The following is a 19,834-nucleotide window of genomic DNA, read 5'->3' as shown; positions in this document are numbered from 1 at the left end:
ATTATCATGGTTTAACTCTATCCTAGGAGTAGCGATAATCCAATGTTGGAATATATATTGAATTAAATAGACTATATAAAAAATTGAGAACCAAAAAAGAAAATAATTTTGAGAAAGAAGACTTATTGAACTAAATTGAGGCGTGACATGAGTCACTTGGCTTGAAATCAAATTTTCTCCCCATGGTAGCATCCCAAGTGCAATAGGTTTCCAGAGCAATCGACCTCCAGGATACAATGACTATGACCCAGTCCCAGTGGTGCACTCATTATACGCGGGCTCAAAACACTTACAGTTTAACTCGAAAGTGCTGAGTTGACTTAGCAATGAACTCAGCAAAATTTCTTAAACCAGAACTAGAATAACAAAGAGATTTTTTATAAGAGGAGAATAAAATGATTTTCGTACTTTAGAAACTAGAACGGAAGTTCTTATATAAATTCCTAAGTGGCGCATAAGCACCCTTTAGAAAGGGTTAGGTCCGTTGGGTTTAAACCCAATAGATGCGACTAACTAGAATGGACACATCTCTTTAGTTTAAAATGAAAAGGCACAAGTACGAGTACACTCTCGTAAATAAAGTTCTGCGAGTACCCATACATACACTTACATGAGTACACTCGCACTCGCACCGTACCCCCACCCGCACCCAGCTCACCCCGTCCCGTCTCGTCTCGTGTAGACACAGACTTAAACTCGGACTCGGTTTTGCTCGGCATAGCAACGTGCGTGTATGTGGTTATTGACATAGATTAGAGCTATTGGCATAGCCTCCTCCCTCCTCCAAAAAAAAATAAAATCACATGCCCCCTAAATGGGGCTCAAGCCCCAAGGTAAAAAGCTTATCTTATATACAAAATATTTTTCTTTGTCAAATCCGATGTGGGACAAAACCTACAACTCAAAAGCACCAAAAATTTCAAATGTGTAGGGAAACCAAAAAATTTAAAAATTAAAATTTTAATATTTATTTAAAAACAAAATACAACAATCCTCCACATGTTTCAAAATAAAAATCTTTCGGGTTAAAGCATAATAGTTGTGTAATGGTGTTGGTGTCATTATAGACTTGAATCGACATTAGAGTAAGTAAGACAGGTATACAGGAATCAGGTGACACCATAGTCTTGAACCTGAATCCTTTTAATGTAAATTACAAGTACATGTCACTCACACAACTCTTTCTTTGTAAGTGATTCGGCGGTTCAGTGCGTTTCGGCCATACACCATTACTTGGATTTCATGAGTACTCTAGAGAATTCGCCTAGATTTTCATAAGAAGCGGCCTCCACCTCCACACCCATGTAGGTGAATTTCATCAAGTGTATGCAGCAATTATACACACCACCAATATATGGCTATGGATCCATTAAGAGCTCTAAAAAACTCATCATTCTTCATTACTGCTCGCACTGTACACCATAAAAGGGGCTTATATAACTTAGTGCAATTGTTTAATGAGTGTCTTATTGTTTACCCATGGAACCCATCTCATAAGATCTCTACTTGTATAGGTTGGGTTGCCGACACTAATAGCTCATATATTAGGCTCAGCCCCATTCCCTTCGATGTATCATTAACTAATCTTTTAGATAGTCCTTTGGTTAGAGGATCTACCAGATTCTTTTCTGACTTACAAAATCAATAGATATGACTCCATCACGCAACATGTGTTTCACTATATTGTGTGTGAGTCTAATATGCATGTTCTTTCCATTATATATTTTACTCTTTTCTTTTGTTATAACTGCTTGACAATCGCAATGAATAGACACGGCTAATATAGGTTTTGGCCATAACTGTATATCAACTAAGAGATTTCTAAGCCACTCGATTTCTGATCCAACCTTTTCTTAAGGCAATAAACTCATATTCCATAATTGACCGAGTGATACATGTTTGTTTGGTAGACTTCTAAGAGACTGCTCCTCCACTCAAAGTAAAAACATATCCATAGTAGATTTTGTCTTATCTGAATCACTGATTCAGTTAGCATCCCTGTATCTTTCTAATACATCAAGATAACCATTATAATATAAACCATAGGGTATATTATCTTTTAGGTATTTCAAAATCCTAGACAAGGCATTCCAATGCTCTTTTATAGAGTTATACGTATATCTACTTAGCCTTCTTACTATAGAAGTTATGTCTGGTCTAGTGCAGTTTGTTAGATACGTAAAGCTACCAATTATTATGGAATACTCTAATTGAGACATACTATTTCCTGTATTTTTTATGAGAGTCAAAATTTAATAATAAGGAGTACTGACAGGTAAACAGTCAAAATGATTAAACTTCCTCAATAACTTTTCAATGTGATGAAATTGTGATAATACAATAACATCATCTTTCCTGGTTACTTCAATATCTAAGATTACACTGGCCTCTCCTAAGTCTTTCATGTCAAATTTAGATGACAAGAATTTCTTAGTCGCAATAACTAATTTAAGATTAGTTCTAAAAATAAGCATGTCATCAATATAAAAACATATAATAACATAATCATTTTCAGAAATTTTACTATATACACATTTATCTACATCATTTATATGATAACTATTTGATTTTAAAACACCATCAAATTTTTTATATTATTGTTTAGGAGCCTGTTTTGACTATATAGTGATTTAATTAGTCTACATACTTTATTTTCAAGCCATCTCAGTTTTCGGTTGGTTAGTCGGGAAGAAGAAAGTCCTACCTGTCAACAATCTAAGAAAGAGGGGTATGTTCATGACTAATATCTACCTATGTTTATATATGGAGGCTATCGCTATTAAGACCTCAATAGTTGTAATTCTAGTTACAAGGGAATATGTATCAAAATAATCTATTCATTCCTTTGGTTTAAACATTTTCGCTACCAATGTAACCTTAAACTTATCAATAGTCATATCTGGTTTTAGTTTCTTTCTAAATACCCATTTACAAATTATTTGTTTATTTTCAGGTGGTAGGTCTATAAGTTTCAAAGTGTTATTAGATATAATATATTTCAATTCATCATTTATTGCTTCATTTCAGAAGGTTGCATTTGGAGAGTTAACTGCTTTTGTATAAGTTGTACGATCATCTTCTACTAAGAAGGTGAAAAAATCATCTCCTATGTTACTTTCTCTTCTAACCCTAGTACTTTTTCTTAGTTGTATATCTTCTACTACTTTCTCGTAAGCACTTTTACTTGTAGATGCAATATCTGATTCATTAACTTTCTCTATTTCTATAGATTTAGATTTCATAGGGAATACGTTCTCAAAGAACTCTGCATCCCTAGCTTCTATAATTATATTAGAATCTATAAATTGTCCTTAGTTTTTAAAACTAGAAACCTGTAGGTTGCACTATTTTGTGTTTACCCTATAAATACGTAATCGGTTGTTTTAGGGCCTAATTTTCTTTTCTTAGTTTCAGATAATCCTACTTTAACAAAGTACCGCCACACTTTAATATATTAATAACTAAGAACATGGTTCTTCCAAAGTTCATAAGGTGTTTGTTCAGAAGATTTAGAAAGAATTCTATTTAGGATATAAAAAATAGATAAAATTGCTTATCCCCACATATTTGAGGGTAAGCCTGAACTATTTAATATAACATTCATTATCTCCTTAAGAATTCTATTTTTACATTCTGTTATTCCATTTTGTTCTAGTGTATAAGGAGTTGTAGTTTCGTGAACTATTCCACTATTTTTAAATAATTCTCTGAATTGACAAGATTCATACTCACCTCCTCTATCCGTTCTAAGTTTTTTAATTTTTATATTTAACTGATTTTCAACTTCAATTTTATATTTAGAAAAAGTATCTAAAGCTTCATATTTGTTCTTTAACAGATATACTCTAATAAACCTAGAGTAGTCATTTATAAAAGTTATGTAATATCTTTTTCCATCTCTAGACATATGATTTTTAAAATCACCTAAGTCAATGTGTATTAACTCTAATTGTACAGAAGATCGTTCTATTCATTTAAAAGGTTTTCTAATGAATTTTGATTCTACACATGTTTCACATTTATCGAATTCTTCATTAGATATATTAGATAATAAACCTAATCTTTTCATTTTCTTCAAAGATACTACATTCATATGACCTAATCTATTATGCTATAGATAAAAGAGTTCAACGATATAAACAAAATTGGATGTCTTCTTCTTATTATCATTGGATACATTTGTAATGAATAAACTACCACTAAAATATCCCTTACCAATAAAAGTTTCATTTTTAGTCATTATAAGCTTTTCTAAATTAAATATTAATTTGACACTAGCCTTATTGAGGAGCGAACCAAAGGCTAAGTTTCTTCTAATGTTAGGCACATGTAGGACATCATTCAACATTGGAGTCTTTCAAGAAGTGAGTTTCAGAAGTACTTGCCCTTTACCTACAATTGGAGATGTTTTAGCATTACCAATAAACACCTGTTCATCATCTCCTGATACTTGGTATGAGGTAAATATGCTATGATCCTTGCACACATGTCTAGTTGCACCAGTGTTTAGTACCTACTCCAAGTTGTTTATAAGGAAGACTTCTGACACCACAGCTACTAACATATCAGACTCATTGCCTATTTCTGTAAGATTAGCCTGTGGCTTGTTTTTGTTTTTCTTAAGCCTGCATGTTTTAATGGATGTCCAAGCTTTCCACGGTTGTAGCAATTTCTTTTTTTTCTTAATTTGATTGTTTGCATTCTTCTTTTTAAGCCTGCATTCATTTGCATCATGTCCAGGTTTGCCACAGTTATGACATTTGCCCTTTTTCTTTTTATTTTTCCGACTTAATTTCATAAGATTCGCCTTTGAATTTATCTCATTTTCATTTTTTTTGGTCCCTGATTCTATTAGCCTCCTCCATTCATATGTGTATGATAATAGTTTTCAAAGAAACACTGTTCATTTTATGTTTCATTCTATATATTCTTATATTCTTTGCAAGAGGGTGGTAGCTTTTCTATTAGCGATCTTGATAGAAATGCTTCATCCAATTTAATTCCTTCAGTCGACAGTTCATGAACTATATTTTGAAAATCATGAATCTGATTAGTGACAGGTTTATCGTCTGTCATTTCATAATAAAGGAAATTAGCGATTGTATGCTTCTTAGCGCCTGCATCTTCCAATATGTACTTATTTTCTAAAGAAGTTCATATGTCTTTAGTAGATTCGTAAGAAGCATACACGTCATATAGTTTGTTGGACAAAGAGTTTAGAATATAATTTTTATAATTATTTTCATCTGCTACTTCGGTTTGATATGCTGGATTTATAGTAAATGATTTAGACAGAATGTATGAAACTTTAAGGGTGATCAGTGCGAACATTAGTTTCTATTTTCACCGTTTAAAATATTGTCCAGCGGACGGTTCGATTTTGACTAACTCCGCAGAAGCATTTACTGTTACGATAACCATAGTTTATATAATTCAACAAATTCAATTTCAAGATTGTTGGAATGTATGTTGAATTAAATAGACTATATAAAAAAATTGAGAATTAAAAAAAAAAAGAAAATAAATTTGAGAAAGAAGACTTATTGAATTGAGTCGTGGCGTGACGTAAGTCACTTGGCTTGAAATTGAATTTGCTCTCCTTGGATAGCGTCCCAAGTGCAACAAGTTTCCAGAGTAATCGACCTTCAAGATACAAGGACTATGACCCGGTCCCAGTGGTGCACTCACTGTATGCGGGCTCGAAACACTTGCAGTTTAACTTGAAAGTGCTGAGTTGACTCAATAATGAACTCAATAAAATTTTTTAAACAAGAACCAGAATAACAGAGAGAGTTTTTATAAAAGGAGAATAAAATAATTTTCGCACTTTAGAAATTATAACGGAAGTCCTTATATAGACTCCGAAGTGGTGCATAAGCACCCTTTAGAAATGGTTAGGTCCATTGGGTTTAAACCCAACAGATGCGACCAACCAAAATGGACACATCTCTCTAGTTTAAAACGAAAAGGCGCAAGTGCGAGTGCACTCTTACAAATAAAGTCTCGCGAGTACCTATACACACACACACCCACGCGAGTACACTCGCACCGCACCCACGCCCAGCCCAGTCTGTCTCATTCCATCGCGTCGCGTCGTGCATGCGTACACGCACACGGACACGGACACAGACTCGGATTCAGGCTCAGCTCGGGTCGGCATCGCATGGCATGACTTGGGTCGGTGCGCACACATGTGTGGTCAATGACATAGATTATAGCTCTCCCCCTCGCATAACCAAATTCACATGCCCCCTGAATGGGGCTTAAGCCCCAAGGCAAAAAGCTTATCTTATATATAAGATGTTTTTCTTTGTCAAATCCGATGTAGGACAAAACTTAAAACTCAAAAGCACTAAAAATTTCAAATGTGGAGGAAACCAAAAATTTTGAAAATTAAAATTTTAATGTTTATTTTGAAACAAAATACAACATCCAATAGTGGTAATCTTTAGTTGTAACCAAGTATATGTTCATACACTGGACTATATCTATCTATTCTTAATAAAAATTTATCTTTCAGTTAATCCGTGTGACTAATTATAAGTATTTTATTTTTTGTTCAATTGCATTTGGTGTATTAAAGTCCTCTAGTACTGCAGGCAAGAAGCAACCCATTATCAAATGAAGAACCCTACCCTCTAAATATTGCGTGGTCATTTTACAGTTTCATCATGAGTGGCGGAATAGTGACCGATATTGATAAAGCTCGATCATATATGCTCACATTCGAGATATCTGCCTATTCTAGCACTTAGGTCAAATTATTCAGTTTAATTCAAGTTACACAGTTGGTTATAACATGTCTGTACACACCACATGTTACCAAAACCAAACCGTAAGCTAATTTTGAAAAGCAATTATTGTAACGTACGTCAATTGTCCTGTCATCAAAACGATGGACGGTTCAAATCTTCAAATCATCTCTGTGTGTTGGCCACAAGTGGAGACAGGTGCTGGCCATGCTGCGTCGCAGCACAGGTAAAACAAATGCAAGGTTTTGCTAAGCCCAGATGCGTGTATACGATAGCTCCCTCACGAGCCCGCCCTTCAAATTTGTGGACGCGGATTGCGTGGTCATCCAACGCAGATACGTGGTGTCTGTGGGGCCACCGTGATGTACGTATTTTATCCACGCCGTCCATCTGTTTCTCTAGATCATTTTGAGGCATGAGCCCAAAATCGACATAATATCCAAAGCTCAAGTGGATTGCACCACAGGAAATAGTGGAGATTGAATACAGACAATTGAAAATTACTTGAGGCCAAAGAAGTTTTAGATCAAGCTAATATTATGTTTTCCTTTGTCTAGATCCTTCCTTTGTCCGGATCCTTATGACCTCATGAAGAGGTTGGTTGACAAATAAACATCATTGTCGGCCGAAAGAAGGTTTCAATGGTGGACGTCATTATCCCCTTTTTTCATGTGGTGTGGTCTACTACAGCAGTATTTGGATATGATTATTCCGAGTTGATACCTTAAAATGAGCTCCCATAACGGATGTACGGTGTGGATAAATGGCATACATCACAGTGGGCTCCACAGAGTCCTGACACCATGTATCTACTTGGTGTTTGGTTCACCCCGTGTGAGATCCCGCTACATTACCTTTGACACAAAACAAGTTAGTGGGTGTTACCCTGAGAGTGGGCCCACCTTGATTAATGCGTGTTATATATCCATGCTGCCCATCAGTTTTTTCATATCATTTTAAGGTGTCTTCCCAAAAATTAAGCAAATCCAAATCACAGGTGAACCACATCATAAGAAACAGTGGAATGATTGAATGCCCAATCACTAAAAACTACTAGGGCCAATTGAATGCCCAATCATTAAAAACTACTAGGGCCATTGTAATGTTTACTTTTCATCCAACCCATGGATAAGTTCAAACAGACCTGGATGAAGGATAATACAAAGATTAGCTTTATCCAAAACTTTTATACCCCATGATAAGTTTTCATTGGTCAATCACCACATTTTTTTTAATAGTGTGGTCCACTTAAGATTTGGATATACTTAAGTTTTGGATCAAGTTTTCATTGGTCAATCACCACATTTTTTTAGTAGTGTGGTCCACTTGAGATTTGGATATACTTAATTTTTAGATCAAGTACTAAAATGGATGGAAAAATGAATGGACAGTGGACATATAAAATAGGTGGGCGCCATACGGTTAGGGTTACACCTACTAATGTTGCCTGGATAACACCTAATCTGCTCCCACGTATTAATCGTGTGCCTTGTGCATACCTGTGGGCTTACTTCAACTCTACTTTTACTATTTTACCACGTAGAAAAGAGAAGTTCTCAAGTCCAACTAGTTGGACCACATTTAAGGTCCACCCAGTGGATGACTTACAACCTCTTGAGTGCATGTTGAAAAATTTATAGAATAATAATTTTTTTATGTAAAATATGGAATCCGAAAAATCTAAGATATGAAATAAGGACAGGCTCAAGCATGTTAGGACGCTGTCCTTAAAGCTTTATTTTCCCCTACTCAAGTGAATTGAGTATGCTGATAGGTTACAGGCAAACCACTTCAATGATACGATGAGCCTGGTGTGGGTCTACATTCAGCAAACACAAAGGCCCACTAATGAAACTCTTTTACACACAGTCTAGCAGAATTACAATAAAAGAAAAATCCCAAAAAGAAAAGAGAAGAGAAGAAAAGTTGTGATTTAGACCACTACACTGGTCTGTTCTTCAGCTACTGGTTCAGTTGAACTGTTTTAGACCACACCACTAGTCTGTTTTTCAAGCAATGGTTCAACCTTGCTGTCTTGCTGGAGTTATTGGAGTATATGAGAGAAGTTGCTATCTCAGTTCGTATGGGTCTATAGGAGTGGGTTGAGAGATGATTTAGAAACCCATTCAGGCCCTGTTTATATAGGTTGTGGTGGCTAGGGGTTATGGTCCAGGGAATAAATCCCATGGCCGTTTTCTAGCTGTTGGAGAAAACTATCTGTTTTATGGCCGGTTTCTAACTGTTGTGCATTAGTCATAACCACTACTGCATGCTGATTGTTGTGAGACAATACCTAGCCATTTTCTAGCTGTTGGGCTAGCCATGCAGTAGTTACAGCATGGTTTTTGCACTAATGGCACAGCAGTTACACTTCTATTGCAACAACCATATTCAACTTCTCTATATATACTGGAGGACCTCTCTCTTAGTCCTCTAGTCTCCCTTCCAACCAGCCACTCACCTTAGCCACCTAGTCGCACCGTGACTCGCACACGTCTCTCTCTAGTTCGCGAAGTGAGCGACCCTCTGTGACACGATGCGTAAAGTGCAAAGTGCGTCACTAACGCCTCTACAGCCACACTGCCTCACATGCCCACGCCCTCGCATCGAGCCCGTGCCTGTAACTATGACCGAGACTGAGCCCGAGCGCGAGCGCGTGCGCGGGTGTTCCAGTACTATGCACTGGAACAAGCAAGTCCCACGGTCCATGGGCTATGTGGGAAATAATAATGTACTCCACTGTTTTCATATAAACCAAGAAAACTTCTCTTCCCTTTCCCATGTGGGACTATTCTCAAAACATCACAAAAGCTTTTTTTTAAAAAAAAATTAGTATATTATATTATATTTTTATTATAAAATATATTTTATAAAATCATTTATTTTATAACAATACCCCACTGATTTTTTTAAATTACATTTTTTCTCGACTAAACATTTTTGTCAGAATAATCAGCTTATATGCATAAAGAAAGATATCTTTCGATTTTAATCTTCCCTTAGTGTAAGTATCTCAAAACTCTATCGAAATTACTGGTAGCCGAAGTATTGAACCAGTTATTCCTAGATAACAGAGCCGAAGAAACTACATACATATTCGCTATGTGTTATTTAGAGTTCCCACAATCTTGCTCAGTACATTTAATGGCCATGTGCTTATCTTAATTCGTGAACGATCCTGAGAGAGAACTCCTAATTCTCATGAGAGACGGCACCATCTCTACGTTCATATAGGTGAAATCTTTATAGTATTTTCGTTACTTTAAGACACTTATCTTTTAGACTGGATTTCATTAAGAGTTCTAAGACTCAACCCTCTTTCGTAACACTCAGCACTTGTCTATTATGGATGAGGTCTTATATAATTTAATGCTGAAAACTTTTCACATATTAGTGACTTGTTCTTACCCATTAAACTCGAAATTAGAGATTTTCTTATTTTATGTTGGGTTACCATTACTGGTAGAATTTTGGTTGAAGAGTTTCAACCTCATCTCTCTAGATATAGCCTTTACTACATCTCTCTGTAGAGGTTTAGTAAAAGGGTCTGTCAGGTTATTACTTGATTTCACATAGGAAATAACAATGATTCCATCTCGAATCAATTGTCTGACATAATCATGTCGAAGACTGATATGTCTAGACTTACCATTATATGTGCCGCTATAGGCTCTAGTTAATGTGGCTTCACTATCACAATGTAGTGACACAGCTGATATAGGCTTTACATAGAAATAAATTTCTAATAAGAGCTCCCTTAGCCACTCAGCTTCTTTGCCTATTGCAGGCACGGCTATGAATTCAGACTCCATAGTCGAGTGCGTTATGCAAGTTTGTTTCTTGGATCCTCAAGATACAACTGTACCTCCCAGAGTGAATACCCACCCTGCAGTAGACTTGTTATCCCCTGCACTCGATATCCAACTCGCATCGGTATATCCTTCCAATACGGTAAGAAACTCTGAATAGAATAGTCTTAAGTCTTTAGTTGATTTTAAATAACCAAGTACTCTACTGATTGCATTTCAGTGTTTAGTACTGGGGTTACTAGTAAACCTATTAAGTTTACTCACAATATATGTTATATCAGGTCTAGTGCATTGCATAGCATACATAAAACTTCCTATAGTACTCGTATATTCTAATTGTGCAACTGTTCTTCTAGTATTCTCTTTTAGCTTGATACTTGGATCAAATGGGGTTTTTGCTTCTTTTATATTTAGATGGTTAAAGTTGTTTAGTATCTTCTCGATATAATGAGATTGGAACAAAGCATAATCCCCACAATGTTTTGTAACTTTGATACATAGGATGGTATCAACTTGTCCAAGATCCTTCATTTTGAATACGGAAGATAAAAACTTCTTCGTTTCAGTCACACCTTCCATTTTATTACTTATTATTAATATGTCATCAATATACAGACAAATAATAATCACGTAGCTATCATCTACTTTATAATATATGCATTTATCATCTACATTATGCATGAAACCATGAGATATCATTTTGGAATCAAAACTTCTCATGCCATTGTTTTGGTGCTTATTTTAATCCATATAAAGATTTGATTAATCTAAATACTTTATTTTCATTTTCTGGTAGAATGAATCCTTCAGGTTGTTCCATCTATACCTCCTCATTGAGGTCATCATTCAGATGCGGTCTTTACATCCATTTGGTGGATGTGAAAATGATGTATGGAAGCTAGCGTAAATAATATCCTAATGGATGTTATCCTAGGTACAAGAGAATATGTGTCAAAATAATCTATCCCTTCTTTTTATCTAAAATCCTTAGCTACTAATCGAGCTTTAAAGGTTTGGATGGTCTCATCAGTGTGATATTTCTTTCTAAATATTCACTTACAACCTATGGATCTAGAACCTAGAGGTAAGTTAACTAGTTCCCATATTTAATTTGACATTATATATTCCATTTCATCGTTTATAGCTTCTTTCCAGAAACTTGAGTCTCTGGAGGATACAACCTCTTTATATGTTTTAGGATCATCTTCTATAGTTATTACTATAGGTATTTTTCTTATAACATTTTCTCTATCTCCTTCTAGAAGATGAAAAATGACGCGCTGAGAGTCTATATAGTCATCTCCTAGACTCTTCTCTATTCTTGTCATTTGACTCCTAAGAGGTTCAACAAGAGTTTCCACTATCTGTGGAGCTGTGCTATGTAGTTCTCTATCAGGAGTTTGGACTTCATTATCCTTTGACTACAAGAATAGTGAGTTCTTAAAGAACTCAACATCTCTTGATTCTATTATTATATTAGACTCTATATCTAGAAGTCTATAAGTTTTATTATTTTGTGCATACCCTACGAAGGCGCACTTAATAGTTTTGGGTCCTAACTTAATTCTTTTTGGATCAAGAGTTCTGCAGTATGCAAGATACCCCCACACTTTAAGATATCCTAGGTTAGGTTTTCTACCTCTCCGTATTTCATATGGAGATATTTTATATTTTTTTAGATGAAATTCTATTTAGTATATGACACGCTGTAAGCAGTGCCTCACCCTATAGACGTAGTGGCAACTTTGCTCTTATTAGCATTAAGTTGACCATCTTTACTAATATTTCATTCATTCTTTCAGCTATTTCATTTTGTTGAGGTGTGTAAGGCGCAGTACATTGATGTATTAGTTTATGTTCTTTACTGAAGTTATTGAATTCATTGGAGAAGTATTCTCCTTCTCTATCGTTACAAAGAATTTTTATCTTCTTATTTAATTGATTCTGTATTTCTCCTTTATATATTTTAAGCATGTTCAATGCTTCATCTTTGCTCTTTAATAGGTACACATATACATATTTAGAGCAATCATCAATAAAGGTTATGAAGTACCGTTTACCTCCACGAGTAAGAATGTCATTTAACTCACAAATATCACCATGCACAAGATCCAATACCTGAGACGATCTTTCAACACTTAAAAAAGATTTTTTCATCATTTTGGATCATATGCACACTTCATATTTATCTGTTTCATTATTTATGTATGAGATTAAACCATTCTTAGCCATGAACTTTAAGGTACTATACCCTATATGGGCTAGTTTATCATGCCACAGTCCAACGGATTTGACCATATACACAGAAGTGCTAATTTCATTCAGAGAAAACTTGACCATTCTGTTACAAGCATATCCCTTTCTGACAAAGTTCTCATTCATGGACAGAATCAGTTTTCCTGACTCATACACCACCCTTATTCCTGGTTTACCCAGAAGGTCCCTAGAAACTAAGTTTCGCCTCATGTCTGGGACGTATAGGATATTTGTCAGAATCACTTTCTTTCCAGAGGTGAATATTAGTTCTTCAATTCCTTTACAAACAACCTTTGATCAGACTTCATTACCCATTTGGGTTTCTTGACAATCGGTTAATTCCTCATTGGTTTTGAAGGCTGATCTATCGTAGGACACATGTACGATAGAGGCAGTATCATACCACAAACCGGGAACCTTTCCTTGGATGGTATTCACCTTAGTGATCATGGCCATGATATCACCTTCTTCTACTGTACTTGCCTCTTTTTTAAATTTGTAATATCGACATACTTGAGCATAGTGCCCGGTTTTTCCACAGACATGGCATGAGCCTTTGAACTTTCTATTCTTCTTTTGGGTGTTTTTCTTAAATTTTCCTTTATTGAGTTTCAGGGAATCGTCCTTCTCGGAATTCTTGTTATTAGTGTTCTCTACTTCATGTACCTTGGACGAGGCATTCCCGTTGTCATTTTTTTTGTCGTGATTATGGGATTCTTCCTCAATTCGAAGATGTTTCTGGATTTATTCCAGTGCATAGTCCTTAGTCTTATGCAGCAACTTCTTTCTATAGTCTTTTCACATCGGTGGTAGTTTAGTGATTATAGCCCTGACTTGAAATGATTCAGGAAGATCAATTTTGATAGCTTTGATTTTATTTACTATTAGCTGTAGTTCTTGGATTTGGGGTAGCAGCGGTTTGTTATCTACCATGTTGAAGTCAAAATACCTAGCGATAAGAAATTTGTTGGTACCTTCTTCTTCAACCTTGTATTTGAACTCTAGAGTGGCGCAAATCTCCTTTGCTGATGATGTCTATTGGTACAGATCGTACAGGCAGTCGGAGAGCGCATTCAGAATGTGTCCTCGACACAAGAATTCATCTTCAACTCGTTTGATGCAGGTAGGTATTTGTTTAACTGTGTCTTCTTCAGTTGCTTCAGGCAATGACTGAAGATTAGGATCGAAGATGTAGAAAATCTTCAGCGCAGTCAGAAGAAATTTCAGCTTGTCTTATCATCTCGTAAAATTGGTTCCATTGAACTGGTCAAGACGAATCAATACCGATTCATTAACTTGATGGATGATATATTGTCGGCTTCCATCAAATAACACTTTAAGATTGTTGAAAGATTTACAGAATAATAATTTTTTCTGTAAATTATGGAATCCAAAAAATCTAAGATCTGAAATAAGGACAGGTTGAAGCACGTTTAGAACGCTATCCTTAAAGCGTTATTTGCCCCTACTCAAGTGAATTGAGTATGCTGATAGGTTACAGGAAAACCACTTCTAGGATATGACGAGCCTGATGTGGGTCTGTGTTCAGCAAACATGAAGGCCCACTAATGGAACTCTTTTACACATAGTTTGACAGATTACAATAAAAGAAAATTCCTAAAAAGAGAAGAGAAGAGAAGAGAAGTTGTGATTTAGACCACTACACTGGTCTGTTCTTCAGCTACTGGTTCAGTTGAACCATTCTAAACCACATTGCTGGTCTATTCTTTAAGCAATGGTTCAATCTTGCTGTCTTGCTAGAGTTACTGGAGTATAGGAGAGGAGTGGCTGTCTCAGTTCATATGGGTCTGCTAGAGTGGGTTGAGAGATGATTTGGAAACTCATCCAGGCCCTGTTTATATAGGCTGTGGTGGCTGGGGATTATGGTCCAGGGAAATAAATCCCATAACCGTTTTCAAGTGGTTGGAGAAAACTAGTTGTTTTCTGACTATTGTGCATGAGCCATAACCACTATTGCATGCTGACTGTTGTGAGACAGTAACTAGCCATTTTCTAGATGTTGGGTTAGCCATGCAGCAGTTACAACATGGTTTCTGCACTAATGGCACAACAGTTACACTTCTGTTGCAACAACCATATTCAGCCTATCTATATATAGTGGAGGACTTCTCTCTCAATCCTCTAGTCTCCTTTCTAACTAACCACTCACCCACCTAGTTGCACACGTCTCGCTCCTGTTCAAGTGCAAATGCGCCACTAGCGCCTCTACAACCACACTGCCTCACATGTCCATGCCTTCGCACCGAGCTGGAGACCGTGACCGAGACCTAGCCGGAGCACGAGTGCGGGTGTTCCACTACTATGCACTAGAACACGCAAGTCCCATGATCCATGGACTATGTGGGCAAATAATAAAGCATTCCACTGTTTTCATATAAACCAAGAAAACTTCTCTTCCCTTTCCCATGTGGGACTATTCTCAAAACCCCACAAAAGATTTTTTTTGTAAAAAACTTTTACTATATTATATTATATTTTTATTATAAAATATAATTTATAAAATCATTTATTTTATAACAGTGCATGGGACATCTAATCCGTTCAGTAGATTGACGCCACCATGAGGAAGTAACTTTATATAAAACAATCAGCTTATCCACTAATTAAATAGACTAAAATTATGTTTTGCTATTTATCAATGTGACCTATACTCTGTTTTCTATGTTGTGGCTCATTTGATGAGCGGATAGATAATTTCTTTGATATAGAGTTTATTGTGTTGGTACCAATCTATTGAGGGGGAGTTTGGTGCATAGAATTAGATGGGATTAAGTGGGATGGAATTGAAAATACCACCATTCAAATTGCACGCTATGTTTGTTTTCTCGAACCATTGCCTGGTATATATGCTTTGGAAAGTGAGCTGTGTATTGAGAAGGATTACAAAGAATCCATTTGAAACATGAGATTTGTAGTAGAGACTTTTCAAATCCATTTGAAATTCGAAATGTAGCACGCCATCCCGTGTATCCAACTTAGGAGTATGTTAGGGGCCTTTGTTAGGGGCCGTTCCATTGTAGGAAACATAGCTTTAGGTCAAGAGCTTTTCATAGATATCGACCATAAAGTTCGGGGAGGGAATTTGGTGGTGAAGCTTGACATGGAAAAGGCGTACGACAGAGTGGAATGGGGTTTCTGAAAAGAGTTCTGCTGAAATTTGGGTTCACCTCTAGCTGGGTGAATTTGGTAGAAGCTTTTTGGTAAAACTACTAGTTCTCTATTTTGGTTAACAAGGAGAGTTGTGGTTTCTTCAAGTCCAGCAGGGGTCTTCGGCAGGGGAACCCCCTCTCACCCAGCCTCTTCATTCTCTTGGCGGAAGTTTTCGGCAGGGGGATCTCTAGGCTGGTTTCTTCTGGGTTGTGTCATCCGTTCAAATTGAAGCAAGGGTGTCTTCCTGTTTCCCATCTGCTTTATGCTGACAACACGGTGATCTTCCTTAATGGGTCTCGTAATTCCTTAAAAGCGGTGAAATCTTTTATTGCCATGTACCAGGCTGCTTCAGGCCAAAAAGTTAACCAGCGGAAGAGCTCCTTCTATTGCTCCCACAAGCTTTCTGTGGCTAGGGTCTGGTCCCATGATCATCTCCTCAGCTTTCGGAGGTCGACTGCGCTGTTTTCTTACTTGGGAGTTCCGTTGGTGAAAGGGAGGATAAGGTGCAGTCAGTTTTCTCCCCTGGTTGCTAAAGTGGCTACCAAACTTCATGGGTGGAGCTCCAAAATCCTTTCTCAGGCTGGTAGATTAGCGTTAATTGCCTATGTTCTCAGCGGGATTCCTGTTCATACCTTAGCGGCCATGGTGGTGCCCAAGAAAGTCTTGAAAGATTTGGAGGGCATGTTCGCCAATTTCTTTTGGGGCTGGCGGGAAGGGTCGAGGAAACTCCATTGGAAGAAATGGAGTAGCATTTGTTTCCCCAAAGATGAGGGCGGGCTAGGTTTAAGGAAATTGAAAGATCTCATGAAGGCACTCCATCTCAAGCTTGCATGGGGAGTCAAATTTGGGAAGGAAGGCAGTCTTTAGGCAAATTTCATGTAGTCCAAATACATTCGTAATGGATCCTTCTTCTCCCCAATGATAGTTTCTACCGGTGCTTTGCCGATTTGGAAGGTGTTGGCGGGCCTTTTCCCTACTCTGGACAGCCACGTTCAATGGGATTTGGGCCAGGGTGACTGCAATATGTGGGATTCTGACTGGTTTGGGCTGGGTCCTCTGGGTTTGCTTCCTTCGCTTGACATCCCGGCAGATAAGATGGACCTGAAGGTTTCCGACTTTATGGGGAAGGAGGGGCTGATCATGGGGGCTCCTTTTGAGCTTCCTACGTGGGTCCAGGAGCATATTCGCAGCAGCGGTTTCTGCACCTCTGATTTAGACGACTCTCAGGTGTGGTCTTGTGATCCTGTAGGCGCATTCATAGTCAAATCTACTTGGGAAGTGGTCAAAGAGGGCAATCAGAAAATTCCCTGGGCAGGGAAGTTGTGGCACACCAACATTCCTCCCAAAATCTCTGTCTTTCTATGGAGGCTGCTGCAACACGCTCTGCCTACCGACCTCGGCATCCAAAAGAAGGGGATCCCCATAGCCTCGATGTGCGAATGTTGCAGGTGTGAGCTAGGCAGGGAATCTGCGTCTCATCTTTTCCTGTCTGGTCGTCTGGCTGCGGACAGCTGGAGAAATTTGGTCATGTTCTTTGGGGTGTCTTTGGTCCCAAACTCCTCGATCCGGGGGTGGCTCATTTGGTGGTGGTAGCGGGACCTTCCTCTCCAGCATACGCCCCTTGCCCTCCATTTTGCCCCAGCCTTCTTGTTGTGGGAAGTCTGGAAAGCCAGGAACAGGGCTAGATTCGACGGCCGTCGCATTTCGAGCCAAGGGGTTTTCAACCGGGTCATTTGGTGGTTAGGGTCGTGCTTTCCACCTCCCACACATGCAGCCTTTGGAAATAATTGTCTGCCTCGCCCTCCCCCATGTTTCAAGATTGTTAAATGGGTCAGGCCGAATGAGGGCTGGTGGAAGCTAAATGTAGATGGGTTGGCCCTCTCTAATCCTGGGCCCGCTGGTGGTGGAGGCCTTTGTAGCGACCACAATGACAATCTGATTTTTGCATTTATCAGCTGGTATGGGCGCTCTTCCAACAACGGTGCAGAGCTCAGGGCTGTTTTTGATGGGATGAGATTCTGCCTATCCCATGGTGTGGGGAATGTCCTAATTGAGTCTGACTCGAAGTGGGTGGTCGATTGTATCCAAGGGAGGTCCTCCTACGCCCGGAAATGGAAATATTGGGTCTCTAGGATTATGAAGCTCAACAATCAGGGCTCCTTTCACGTTTCCCTCATCTAAAGGGAAGTGAATGGAGTGGCGGATGGTCTAGCGAAAAAGGGCAGCCAGGGGTGTTTGGACAAATTCTTCACCGATGTCCCGTCCCTCCCCCGGGTTGTTAAGGGTTGTTTCTTAACGGATAAGGCTGGTTTCGATGCCATTAGTGGATTTAATTAGGCATTTCTTTTCCGTTTCCGGAGGGGTAGCCCATTTGGCCTGCTTTCCCTCCCTTTTCATTTTTGTACGATCCTGATCGGTGCAGCCTCGGTTTTTTGTGGTGCCCACCCGATTTACTTATATATTTTTCCCATATCAATGCAAGTAGTTTCCTTTCAAAAAAAAAAAACTTAGGAGTATGTTGATGTCAGCAAGTTCTGTGGGTCCCACCATGATATATGGACTATATCAAGACCATTCATCCATTTTTCAAGATCATTTTAGGGCATAAGCCCAAAACTCATGCAGATCGAAAGATCACATGGACCACATAAAGCAATGGCGATTGAACGCCTACAGTTGAAAATTTCTTGGGGGCCATAGAAGTTTTGGATCAAGCTGATATTTGTGTTTTCTTTTCATCTAAGTCTATCCGATCTTATGAACATGTTTGATGGGTAAAAATACGTTATGGTGGGCCCTAGGCATGTTTTAATTATCTCTACTACTTTCTAATGTGGTTCATGTAAGCTTTGGATCTTCTTTATTTTTTGGCCCATGGCATAAAACGATCATGCAAATGGATGGATGGTGTGAATATAACACATACATCACAGTGTGGTCAACATAACTTGTTGAAGTCAATACAATAGGAAAGTCTGTGATATTTCCAAATAGTGTCTTTTGTGGATGGTGGGTTTTGCTTATTCCATGTATCAATTCAAACATGATTTTAAATAAATCCTAGGATTTAACTTTTCGATATTTATAATCCAAACATAACAGACCATATCTACTAAACCATGTGATTTGTAGATAAACTCTCACACCATGTCATCATTACAAAAAATTAATTCCATCCCACTTAATCTCATCTAATTTCACACACCAAACACCTCATCCACCTAATAAGTTGTAAGTTATCCATTGGGTGGACTGTAGAGTGTGCTCCAATTGGTTTAACTCGAGACCTTTTCAGTAGAAAAAGGGTGTGATTATCAGTTAGGTGGGTGTAAATATCATTCCTAGAATAACACGTGCACTGAGCTGATATTTCCACAATTATTTATTGCAAGATACAACCATTTTCTTCATATACTTGTAGTATTATAACAGAAGAAAGTTGTAAGATTGTATCATCTAAAGTAGAAAAAGGGGGAGTATGCGTTAGCGAGGGTGGATGTTGATATCAAAAAAGAAAAAGAAACATGGAAATATCGAGGGCATGCAAGCGAGGCATGAGAGGAGCAATGAGTTTAGCCATGCAATTCCTGCTGGCTTTGCAGAGTCTCATTAATGGAAGATTGCAGGGAGAGAGAGAGAGAGAGAGAGAGAGAGAGAGAGAGAGAGAGAGAGAGAGAGAGAGAGAGAGAGAGAGAGAGAGTGTGTGTGTGTTACTCACGCCTGAGTAACACCGTAGTGGGTGTTTGCCTTACCGTGTAGGACCCATCTTAAGAATTCTTTGTATATAGACGCCGTTCATCTGTTTTTCTAGCTCATTTTAGGATGTGATCCTAAAAATTAAGAAGA

General features: G+C 37.9%; 1 protein-coding gene across 1 annotated transcript; it reads left to right on the top strand.

Moving 5' to 3' along the window:
- The first annotated feature begins 6,895 nt into the window (after window positions 1-6,895).
- LOC131220059 (uncharacterized) lies at window positions 6,896-16,855 on the top strand. Its single transcript, XM_058215033.1, has 3 exons — window positions 6,896-6,978; window positions 13,865-13,940; window positions 16,073-16,855. The coding sequence occupies exons 1-3, from the start codon at window positions 6,896-6,898 to the stop codon at window positions 16,853-16,855; spliced, it is 942 nt and encodes a 313-aa protein (XP_058071016.1).
- The last annotated feature ends 2,979 nt before the right edge of the window (window positions 16,856-19,834 follow it).

The sequence above is a fragment of the Magnolia sinica genome, chromosome 12, assembly GCF_029962835.1.
Source record: "Magnolia sinica isolate HGM2019 chromosome 12, MsV1, whole genome shotgun sequence".
NCBI classification, from domain to species: Eukaryota; Viridiplantae; Streptophyta; class Magnoliopsida; order Magnoliales; family Magnoliaceae; genus Magnolia; species Magnolia sinica.
The sequence above is the reverse complement of the archived record's forward strand: the minus strand, read 5'-3'. Positions and strand labels throughout refer to the sequence as shown.